The sequence below is a fragment of the Mobula birostris genome, chromosome 2 (assembly GCF_030028105.1).
Source record: "Mobula birostris isolate sMobBir1 chromosome 2, sMobBir1.hap1, whole genome shotgun sequence".
Taxonomy (NCBI): Eukaryota; Metazoa; Chordata; class Chondrichthyes; order Myliobatiformes; family Myliobatidae; genus Mobula; species Mobula birostris.
Genome location: NC_092371.1, coordinates 182,098,082 through 182,110,904, shown reverse-complemented (window position 1 = coordinate 182,110,904; position 12,823 = coordinate 182,098,082). Strand labels below are relative to the sequence as shown.

Sequence of the window (12,823 nt, the reverse complement as noted above, 5' to 3'; positions counted from 1 at the left end):
TTGTGTGCATTGCTCAAAATTACACTACCAGCTGAATCTTTTATGCTTAAAATAAGCTGAAATAACTGTTTTAGTCAAAGTGTTGATCACCCATTTTTAATAAAAATATTGATATTTTCATTGTTTCATAAAAGTGGTAGCAATTTTACTTGAATAAAGAGTGTCTGGTCAGGTTGTTCCTTTTGGTACACTTATCATAATCATAAGATCATAAGATATAGGTACAGAATTAGACCATTTGGCCCATCAGGTCTGCTCTGCCATTTCATCATGACTGATCCATTTTCCCTCTCACTGCCTTCTCCTCCAATCTCTTGCTTTCACCCCGTATCCCTTCGTGCCCTGACAAATCAAGAATCTATCAACCTCTGCCTTAAATATACTCTATATGAAGACTTGGGCTTCACAGCTGCCTGTGGCAATGAATTTCACAGATTCAGCACCCTTGGTTAAAGAAATTCCTCCTCAACTCCATTTGAAAAGGATACCCCTTTATTCTGAGGCTGTGTCATCTGGTCTTAGACTTTTCCACCATATCCTCTCCACATCCACTCTGTCAAGGCCTTTCACCATTCATTAAGTTTCAATGAGGTCACTCCTCATTCTTTTGAGTTATACCGAATGGAGGCCCAGAGCCAACCACATGTCACTTCGTAAGTCAAGCCAATCAATCCTGGAATCATTTTTGTGAACCTCCTTTGAACCCTCTCCAGTTTCAGCACATCTTTTGCAAGATAAGGAGCCCAAAACTGCTCACAATACTCCAAGAGAGACCTCACTGTGCTTTATAAAGTCTCAACATTACATCTTTGCTTTTATATTCTAGTTCTCTTAAAAGAATGCTAACACTGCATTTCCTTCCTCACCACAGACTCAACCTGCAAATTAACCTTCAGGGAATCCTGCACGATTCCCAAGCCCCTTGGCATATCAGATTTTTGTATTTTCTCTCATTTAAAAAGTAGTCAACCCTTCCATTTCTTCTCACAAAATGTACGACCATACACTTCCTGACACTATATTCCATCTGCCACTTCTTTGCCCATTCTCCTAATCTATTTAAGTCCTCCTTCTATAGCCTCTTTTCCTCTCATGGTTGTGTCATCTTGTCTTTGGAATATTTATATATCCTGTGCCTTCCAAACTGCTTCCAGAAATTTCAGACATTGTTGCTCTGCAGTTATCCCTGCCGGTGTTCTTTTCCAATCAATTCTGGACAACTCCAGAATTGCCTCTTGCCTCTATAATTCCCTTTACTCCTCTGAAATACTGATACGTCTGACTTTAGCTTCTCCTTCTTAAATTTCAGGGTGAATTTGATCATATAGTTATTGAGCCTACTAGGAAATCAGCTATCCTGGACTGGGTGTTTTGTTATGAACCAGAAGTGATTAGGGAGCTTAAAATAAAAGATCACAATATGATTGAGTTCAGCCTGATATTTGATAGGGAGAAAGTAAAGACTGAGGTAGCAGTATTTTAGTGGAGTAAAGGAAATTATAGTGGTATGAGAGAGGAGTTGGTCAAAGTAAATTGGAAGGAAATGCTGGCAGGGATGACAGCAGAACAGCAATGGTGTGAGTTTCTGGGAAAAAATTAGGAAGGTGCAGGACAGAAGTATTCCAAAAATGGTGAAATAATCAAATGATAAAATACTGAAACCATGGCTGACAATGGAAGTCAAAGCTATTGTAAAAGCAAAAGAAAGGGCATACAACAAAGCAAAAATTAGTGGGAAGATAGAGGATAGGGAAGTTTTTAAAAACCTATAGGTTTTAAAAATAGGTTTTAAAAAGCTAATAAAAATCATTAGAAAGGAAAAGATGAAAATATGAAAACAAACAGGAGGAAATATGAAAGCAAGCTAGCAAACAATATCAAAGTGGATAGTAAAAGATTTTTCAATTATGTAAAAAATAGAAGAGAGATGAGAGTGGATATAGGACCACTAGAAAATGAGGCTGGAGAAATAATAACGGGGACCAAGGGAACAGCAGATGAACTAAATGAGTATTTTGCATCAGTCTTCACTTTGGAAGACAACATCGGTGTGCCAGATGTTAAAAGGTGTGAGGGAAGAGAAGTGAGTGCAGTTACTATTACAAGGGAGAAGGGGCTCAAAAAGCTGAAAGACCTAAAGGTACATAAATCACCCAGACAAGATGGAATGCACCTTAGGGTTCTGAAAGAGGTAGCAATAGAGATTATGGGGGCATTAGTAATGATCTTTCAAAAGTCACTTGACTCTGGAATGTTGCCAGAGGACTGGAAAATTGCAAATGTCACTTCACTCTTTTAGAAAGGAGGAAGGCAGCAGAAGGGTAATTATTGACTGCTTGGCCTGACCTGAATGGTTGTTAAGATGTAAGAGTCAATTGTTAAGGATGAGGTGATGGAGTACTTGGTGACACAGGATAAGATAAGATAAAGTCAGCATGGTTTCCTGAAAGGAAAGTCTTGCCTGACAAACCTGTAGGAGGCAGCGAATAGGAATAAAAGGATCCTTTTCTGTTTGGCTGCCAGTAACTAGTGGTGTTCCACAGGGATCGGTGTTGGGGCTGCTTCTTTTTATGTTGTATATCAATGACTTAGATGATGGAATAGATAGCTTTGCTGAAGGGGTTACAGATGATACAAAGATTGGTGGAGAGGTAGGTAGTGTTGAGGAAACAGGTAGGCTGCAGAGGGACTTAGACGGATTAGGAAAATGGACAAAAGGGTGGCAAATGAAATACAATGTTGGAAAACGCATGGTCGTGACTTAGGTAATATAAATAAAAGTGCATATTATTTTCTAAATGGCAGAAAATCCAAAAATCTGAGATGCAAAGGGACTTGGCAGTGTTTATGCAGAATACCCTAAACATTAACTTGAAGATAGAGTTGGTGGTGAGGAAGGCAAATGCAATGTCAGCATTCAATTCAAGAGGTCTAGTAAACAAGAGCGGGGATGTGATGCTGAGGCTTTATAATGCACTTGTGAGGCCTCACCTTGAATATTGTAAACATTGCTTTGGTCTCCTCATTTGAGGAAAGATGTACTGGAAATGGAGAGGGTCCAGAGGAGGTTAACAAGGACGATTCTGGGAAAGAAAGGGTTATCATACGAAGAACATTTGATGGCTCTGAGTCTGTACTCGCTGGAATTTAGAAGGATTAGGAGGGATCTCATTGAAATCTTTCCAATGTTGAAAGGCTTAGACAGTGTAGATGTGGAAAGGATGTTTCTCATGGTGGGGGAGTCTAAGACAAGAGGGTGCAGCCTTGGGATAAAGGGATGCCCGTTTAAAAACAGAGATTTGGAGAAATTTCTTTAGCCAGAGAGTGGGGAATTTGTGAAATTTGTTACCACAGGCAGCTGTGGAAGCCAGATCATTGGGTTTATTTAAGGCAAAGCTTGTTAGGATCTTGATTGGACTTGCATCAAAGGTTACAGGGAAAAGGTCAGGGAGTGGGGTTCAGGAGGCGATAAAAGGATCAGCCATGACTGAATGGTGGAGCAGACTCGATGGGACAAATGGCCTAATTCTGCTCCTATGTCTTCTGGTCTTATTATGATCATTAGCCCCAAAGTTTTCTTTTACCTTGAGCTCATTGATCAATTCTAGTTCATTATACAACACCCAATCCAGAATAGCTGATGCCCCCTACTGGTCTCAAACACGAGCTGCTCTGAAAAGCCATCTTGTAGGCATTCCAAAAATTCCCCTCTTGGAATCCAGCACCAAGCTGATTTCCCTAATCTTCCTGCATATTGAAATACCCCATGACTGTTGTAGCATTGCCCTTTTGGGATGCATTTTCTATCTCCCATTGTAGTTTGTAGACCACATCCTTACTATTATTTGGGGGGGGGGGGTTGTATATAACTCCCATCAGTTCCCTTGCAGTTCCTTAGCCCTATCCACAATATTTCAACACCTTCCGACTCTATGTCATGTCTTTCTAATGATTTGATTTCATTTTCTACCAACAGAGAATGACACCCGCTCTGCCTTCCTCTCTGTCCTTTTGATACAATATGTATCCTTGGACATTAAGCCCCCAGCTATAAGCTTCTTTCAGCTGTGATTCTATATTCGCTACAACATCCTATATCCCAATTTGTAACTGTGCTACAAATTCACCGACCTTATTCTGTATACCTGTACTTCAAGCATTAAGATATAAAACCTTAAGTCCTGTATTTACTTTTTTTTTAAGTTGTCCACCTTTTTCATTGCAACTCATCCTGTTGACTACAATTTTGCCCTATCATCAGCCTCCTCTTGCTAGGAGTCTCACTACACATTGCCTCTGTTTGCAAACCAACTACCTCATATTCAGCCCTATCACTTCGGTTCCCATCCCTCTGCCAAATTAGTTTAAACCTCCCCTAACAACTCTAGCATATTGGACCCCCTCCAGTTCAGGTGTAACCCATCCTTTTGTACCTTCTGTACCTGCTGTACCTTTCCCGAAGTGATCCCATTCTCCAGCATGAATCAAAGGTCATTGAGTCAAATTCCTTAATACGTTCTCTCAGGAGCAGCAACTCAGTGCACCGGGTGTAGATGTTTTTATCTGGGAGACTTATGATCTATCAATGGCTGGAAATTACACTATAGTTCTTGGTGCAGATTGGTTGGCCCTTAACATTCAATTTGTGGTTCCTCAGAATCACTTTTTTCAATTTTCATCATGTAATCACTCAGAGATGGGTTATTGCCATTATCACCAGAAACCTGTCTTTGCTGTAATTGTACTGCAGAGGGCGCAAAGGATAGTCATCAGGATGTTGCCTGGACTGATTGAATTTAGTAATGTGGAGACATTAGATAGTCTGAGCTTGTTTTCCATGGAGTAAACTGATAGATGTATATAAAATTTGAAGAGGCAATGATCCAAATGAGGGAGCTCATTCCAGATATGAATTGCTGCTCACTGTGTTGAAAAAAACTCTTACTACTCATATCCCCTGTAAAGCTCCTTTTTCCTACCTTAAAACTAAACTCTCTTGATTTTTATATCCCTACCACAGAGAAAAAAAAGATTTTGACTATCTATCCTATTTACAGTGTATATGTTGATGAGAAATTCAGTCAGATCCTTCATAGACAAGGCATAGAAAGACGTAATGTTAATGTTGGAAAATTGATCAAGGTCAGCATGGAGATAGTGGCCTTCCACTCACTGTCCCCCAGCTGGTCCATTTACCTATTATCTCCTCATCTGGTTCAATATGTCATTTATCAGTTCTGTCCCATCCCCCCCTCAAACATCTATATGCTGACAACCTTTCCTCTTCCCTGTTAGTCCCTTCACATAGTCTCAATCTGAAAGGTCAGCTTACACCTTTTATATCTGCATATGCTGTCTGACCCATTATGTTCTTCCAGCATTCTGCGTTTTCATTGTTTTTTTAATTCTAGTAAACCAATAAAGAATGTATATACAAAATTAATACATCGAAGGAAAAGGTTCAAGAACAAAGCACCTCCTTTTGCTGCACATAAACAGAACTTTGAATGTTGTTCTTAATACCTTTTTGATTATGGGATTGCAAGAACAGGTAATTGGGAAAATCCTGATATAAGGATACCAGTGGAGTTCAAGTAGAAAGTTGCAGAAGGCCATACTTGATTGGAGTTTGTAGCTTTCTGAGTTGTGAAATTAAATGGTGAATGCCAAGGCAATATTTACCATTTGACAGCCAACTCTGGAGAAGGTAATTGTGGACTTTTCTGGGAGTGTACAGAAATAGTTCAGCAACTTTCTGCTTTATACGCATGTTTTCAACTGCATTATTGATTCTTTCTTTGTCTAATATTTGATAAGACAATTTAAATTAATGTATATTCTTCACATAAAAAGACATCCTACCTGGTCATTTGGGGAACAGCATTTATTCGCCATTTTCATCTGTACAATTAAAAATAAAGTTTAGTTAAATGTACTTGTCCATTCTTATTTCTATAGTATTCTTAATTCTCTATACTTTGAATTTTTTTTTCTAAAATTGTAAGCCTTGAACTTGTCATTGTAATCATACTAGTGGAAATACATACATATTTATAAATTATTGATAATTTTAAAACCCTATGTAAATAAAGTGACTAAATCTGCTTAATGCCCCAGATTGTTTCAAGATATTTTCCAGTCAACTGTTGACATATAGGAAACACGGAAACCATTTTGATCACACCAGGAGTTCTCAGATACTGTGGCAATGACCAGGTAACCTGTTCAGTTACTTAAGAGTTTTTAAGAATTGGCCAGGGCCACTGGATAGCTTCCCACTCTCCTTTACCTTGAGTGTGCAGAAAGGGCTTTGGTTCAGCTCCTCAGCTGAGAGACAGAATTGCAACTCTGCAGGACATATCTGTTATTTTATGTTAAATTTGTTGGAATAGGGCAGGAAACCCAAATGATAGACTTTGAGAATTCTACTCATGACCAATACACACACAGAAATATGATCAAGAATACATGAAACATTACTGCCAGCATTAATTCTTCTGCCTTCATTCCAAATATCTGCCTTCATTTATTTTTAGTAAAATTGGATGTAACTGCTCTGTCTACCTCAGAATGCAAAGCTTATCACTGCAATATAAAATAAGAAAAATAAATAAAAATATATATTTCTTTTAAAATCACAACAACTTTATTACTGAAGGTGATTAAGCAATGGTTGTTTTTACTAGGGATCTTCCACAAGATGCAGAAGGTTAATAGTCAGTTACATCAAGCTATTAGGAATCCAGACACAGTCTTGCCTTTTAATATTAAGGTGTTGGAGTGGAAGAAGAAGGAAATCTTGCTCCAATATGCTGAGACTATAGCATACTGTCTGCAGTTTTGATCTTCATATTTGAACTTGCCTTAAAAGATCTGAAGCTTTGGTGCCCAAGGCTAAATCTAAGGCTGACTTTGAGGACAGAGTAGAATTGTCTTACCCATAGTGGAGTTTAGAATATGGGGAGATCTCATTGAATTATATGGATTTCTGGAAGGCATTGACAAGACAGGGGCTGAAAAATTGTTTCTTTCCAGTGTGGAGAAGTCAAATCAAGGAGACAAAGTCTCTGTACAAAGGCTTGACATTTTTAGGTAAGGAAGTCTAAAGTAGAAGCACAGGTGTAAAATAAAAGGAGAAAATTTTAATGGGGACCTTAAAGTTAATTTTAGCACAATTTTAGTGGGTGGTGAGTATGTAGAATGAGTTATCAGAGGAAGTGATAGAGGTACATTACTTACAATTACAACATTTAAAAAAACATTAAGGCAGAGACATAGAAAGAAAATGCTTAAGGGCCAAATGCAGACAAATGGGCTAGCTTAGATAGGCAATTCCGCTGCATGGATGAGTTTGGCCAAACTGTATAATGTTTGGAATTTATGACTCCAGTTGCAAACCTCTGTAATTTTCCAACTGTGTGGTGTGGATTCTTACTCAAAATATTCTGATAATATTCTTTTGGGCAAACAAAATATCCAAGTAAAGCAAATGAAACTTAAAGGAAATTAAGAGAAGGAAAAGCAAAGGTATGATCTGTTAAACTAATAGATTTGATAAAAGGTAAACCATGAACAGGTAAAAAGAGAATACGTTAGCATTGGATGCAACGAATGGCAAATTTGTAATTTCTTTTGCCATTGACGGCGTCTCCAAAAAAGTTTGTGCAATGCCCTTCAGGCACACATCATTTAAAATATATATATATTCATTGCATAATTTTCAGTGACCAAAGTTGTTTTGGAGCTATGTGTTATTAATTGATATTTTTTAAATTTTAGAAGACACATTTTCCTGAGGAGTGTTGATTAGTATAGAGCATTTGACAGATAGATAGATAGATACTTTATTGATCCCAAAGTAAATTACAGTGTCAGAAATGACAAGTGCACAGATACACAAATATTAGAAGAGAAGTAAGAAAAATCAGAAAATAAATTACCTCAAACAATCGAACGGGAGGGTGTCATGTGGCGGGGGGGGGGGCGTGGTGATGTGGTATACATGTATTTTATCCCCGCATTTGACTTGAGTGGATTGATCAAATATTTATAAATCAGGATGATCCCAGAGAAAATTTACTTGTTTTCAAAAAGCGACGTGTTTTTATGGTCAGGAACTTGGCAACTAGAGAGTTGGATAAAGTGAGCTTTCACAGTGCTGAGGACCAAGTCCCTTTTTTGTACCATATATGTGTATGTGACTTCAAAGTTGCTGATGATACAATAGTGGCACTGTGGTTGATGGTGAAGAACAGAGTTCTTGGCTTAAGGGAGAACAAAAATAAGTGCTTGATGGATGGTGTGGACTGTAGGTCAATGTGCCTGTTTCTGCTTTGATTCTCCCTTTGATTCCACAAGTCTAGTATCTATAGAAGGTGCGCCTCAAGAAAGAAATAACTATCATCAAAGATCCTCACATCTGGTTCATGTTATGCTTTTGCAGCTGTCATCAGGCAGGGGTAGAGAAACCTGAAGTTCCATGCTATCAAATTCAAGATTAATTACTTTCCTTCAACCATTTGTTAAACAACACCTTGATCACTTGCATTAAAATGGGCATTGTTATTTTTTGTTTTAATTTTGCTCTTTTTTCAAAAAATTTTCATCAATTTATATTTTTTTGTGAATTGTGTTTATATGATGCTATCTGCCTACGATGCTGCTGCAGGTAAATTTTTCATTGAACCTTTTCATACATGTATTTATGCACATGACAATAAAGACAACTTTGTCTTTCACTCTATGGTCCTCTAAGATGGACTGCTTAGGTGGACCCAAAATTATTACATGTAACTGAGTCCAAAAGATCTATTTTCAGAGAGCGCAGATAAGGCGAGGGGATATAAAGATACATAGTGAAGTGAGATATTGTAAACTTGCATTGCATGGTTGATAAAATAATTAAGAAGGCAAATGAGGCTTTTGACAGAATTATGAAATGAAAGACTAGGGGGACATACTAGCATACAAGGGGAGCATAATATTCCATTTTCATTAAATGACAGCTGGAGTACAGTTCTGGGCAACAAACTACAAAGAAGAATATCTTAGAACTAATGGGGTGCAGGAAATATTCATGAGGATGTTGCTGGGAATGGAGAAGTATAGTTGTGAGCTAACAGCCTCCGGGCTAAGGTTGTTTCATCTGAAATAAAGGAGACTGAGGGACATTTAAATGAAGTGCACAGGAGTAAAAAGATCTTCTTTCTTTCAGAGTAGAGTCGGTAACCAGCAGTCATAGATATGTCAATTGATAGAAGGGTTAGAAATTACTTTATTCTACAACTGGCAAGGGTTTGGAACTTGCAGCCTGAGGGGATAGATGCAGAACTCCCTCTAATAATACAACCAGATAAGCATTTGAAGACTCATAAAATGCATGGATCAAAGATTTAGGAAATGACACTAAAGTGAATATATTTTTGTTCAGCATGAACACAATAGACTTAATGATTTGAATCTTGGCTATAAACGCCTATTATTCCTTGCTTTTATATGGATCTGTATTTGAAATAGTGGAAATTAATACAGTTCAATCTACACCATGGCTCAAAAACAAAATCTCTTATAAAATCATCAGGGACTCAGTGAAAGTTTAAAATTGGAAAACTTCAAAACCAATTTACTATCAGCAAAATATTAAGAGAATTTCAACATTTTTCATACTCTGGGTCATAAATTCACATTGTTATTTTAATGAGAAAAAGGTTTTGTTTTCTACTAAAAACCTACATTTTGCAGGGCAAGATCATTGATGTTGGTTGATATTGCTCGTAACCAGTCGGCACTCTCTTGAGCAGTGTAGAATTGGAAGATCCCAGAGCTTACTCCATCCAATGCCACAACTTCAAAAGTGTTAGTCCTAAAGAAAGAGGAGGGAAATATCTAAGGTATTCTTCAAATCAGTCTCAAATATATAAGGCAGCACCTGACTAAACATTATTCTCCCTCAGAATCCTGCATTTTTTAAGGTTAAGTTCATAACAATGATTACAAAGAAGCTGGAAACTTAATCAGTATATCAATATTACATTTAAATTACTGCATATATCCCAGAATGACAATACCCAAAATACCATACATAAAATACCTGTCAATGTAGGAAACAAAAAGCCAAAAAACAGTGAACATGTTGATGAAGGGTTAATTCCAGACTTGCTGGTTTATATTCCCATTTCTCAGTGGTATTCTATATTCTACCTTGCCAACTGGTAGAGTTAGAGGGAAATCCTTGATTATATTTTTCCTCTAACCCTTCCACCATATTCCCAATTTAAGGCATTTCTTTTATCTCTCCTTCTGACACTGCTGCAGGCAATTTAGGAAATGAGCAATCGAGTTTACCTACCTAATAATCTATAATTTCAGCTATGTACACTAAAATAGAAGAATAAATCCTAAAATTCATTACACACCATGAGCAAATTAATAAACCAGATTTTGCATACAGTATGCTCCTTTGAAAGAAACTATGGAATACAAGCCAGAAGAAGCAAAGATAAGGATGGATGATGGATTATTACCTGATAAATATTGAAATTATGGTGTATTTATTTGTGAAAAACACACTCCAATATAATGCTAGTACTTGTGGAGTATGAAAACAACTGGTAAGAAAGAATTTGCAGTTTTATTTGTATGCTATACCTTTCATGTGCTCCAGAGATTCCCAATGATCCTCAAAGCCAAAATAAAGTTAAATTGCAATTGACTATGTATAGTGGTTAATTTGCAAATGATTTCCTCTATCCCACTTCCAATACCTCACTATCTCTCCAACTCCTCAACCCCACCAAAGACTGGTTAATATGTTTAAGCTCAAAGTTCAAGCTACAATTATCATCAAAGTATCTACATTATACAACCTTGAGATTTGATTCCTTGTAGCCACAAAACAAAGAAGCTTCGAAATAAACAGTTAAAAAAAAGGCATGATATTTGCTGTAAAGCAAATGCAACCTGATGATCTCCCCAGCTCCTCTTTGAAGAGCTGGACATTTTATGAGGGAGAATGGAACAATGTACATCCCTTTATTAATGCATTGAAAGATCAAGTGAGATTACATTCAGCCCAGTAGCAAAGTTGACACTATTAATCAGGACTGAATGTACACATCTTAGATACTCCTAGGTGGATAAGGCATTGCATTCAGGACTCTGTAGCTCATGTTCTTGTTAACTATTGCTTATTTATTTATTTATTATTAGTTTTTTTTCTTTTTGTATTTGCACTGTTTGTTGTCTTTTGTACACTGCTTGTACACCCTGTTGGTGTAGTCCTTCATTGATTCTATTATGGTCATTGATTTTATTGAGTATACCTGCAAGAAAATGAATAGTGACATATATGTACTTTGATAATAAATTTACTTGGAACTTTTAGGAATATAATGATGTCTAGAGCCAAATTCTCCTGGTGAAACCTGAATTAGCATCAAGATACGCTAATTATTGACTGCTCTGTCGCTAACATCTTCCGTTGCTTTTATTGAGTAGACTTTTTGGTAATTGATCAGATTGGATATGTTCTGCTTTTTGTGAACAGGGCTTATCTGGAAATGTTTCATATTGTTAAGTAGATACCAGTATTGTAATTGTATCAGTGCAGCTGGTTCTGGAGTTTTGCAGCTTGTCTTGCATGTCGTATACCTGTGATATTATTTTGTCCCTAAACCTATTTGTGTCAAGTAGTGCTAGTTGTTTCTTTACTATCTGATGTGAATCAAATTGAGGAGTGGCGTAGGTGCATCATGGGATGTTAAGGGGAAGCATGGCTGTACCATCCACTCAGCTTTTTCCTGCTTCTGCTATGCAAGGTTTATTGTTGAAATGTTCTCTTTGGCTTTCAGAGGAAGCCTTCAAATGGATCTATTCATATCCCTGCGGAGAAGAGGTCAATTTCTGGCAAGTGATGGTTCAAATGTGTCAGCCTTACTTTTAGGATTTGCATACCGGGCTCCGCCTTTGTAAGACCAGTGTTGCTTTTGGAGTTATTTTGTTAGCTGGGTAACATTCATAACTAGCTGGAGATTTTATTGTTTGTTTTATTATTATTTAGAGATTCAGTGCAGAACAGGACAGCCCTTCTGGTGCAATGAGCCGCACTGTTCAACAACCCACCTATTTAACAATAACCTAATCACAGGACAATTTACAATGACCAATTAATCTAATAACCAGTACGTCTTTGGACTGTAGGAGAAAACCAGAGACCCCTTAAGAAACCCACATGTTCATAGGGAGAGCATACAAACTCCTTACAAATGGCGACGGAATTGAATTCCCAGCTCAGACACACTGAGGTGTATAGCATCACGCTAACCACTACGCTACTGTGGAGCACTTGGTAATGGAATTTTTTTTTTCATGATTTGTCCTGTTCTGCCAAATTGTCAACTTATTCATAGATAGATCAGCTATCACTTGTATCATGCCATGTGCACTCATTCAACCAAGCAGAGTAAGTGATATGTCGGGCTATGTGGTTGCACATTGTGGTAGAAGATAAACAGAGTCATAAATCATACAGCAGAAGAGGCCCTTTGGCCCATCTAGTCCATGCCAAACTATTATTCTGCCTAGTCCCATCAACCTGCACTCAGACCAGAGCCGTCCTTACCTCCTCCATCCACGTAGTTATCCAAACAACTCTTAATATTCAAATGGAACCCCCATTCACCACTTCACCCACTAAGTGAAGAAGTTTCTCCTCATGTTCCCCTTAAACATTTCACCATGACCTCTAGTTCTAGTCTCATCCAGCCTAAGTGGGGAAAAAAAACTGTTTGCATTTACCCTATCTATATCTCTCATAACTTTGTAT

The 12,823-nt window shown here is 37.6% G+C and overlaps 1 protein-coding gene across 1 annotated transcript in view; it reads right to left on the bottom strand.

Moving 5' to 3' along the window:
* The window catches only part of sntg2 (syntrophin, gamma 2), a 292,569-nt gene that overhangs the window by 59,259 nt on the left and 220,487 nt on the right, over positions 1-12,823 (bottom strand). Inside the window, exons 11-12 of the mRNA XM_072280480.1 lie at positions 9,733-9,862; positions 5,863-5,901 (exon numbers count right to left, since the gene is read on the bottom strand). Coding sequence (XP_072136581.1) covers positions 5,863-5,901; positions 9,733-9,862 — 169 coding nt within the window. The remainder of the gene's footprint in view (positions 1-5,862; positions 5,902-9,732; positions 9,863-12,823) is intronic.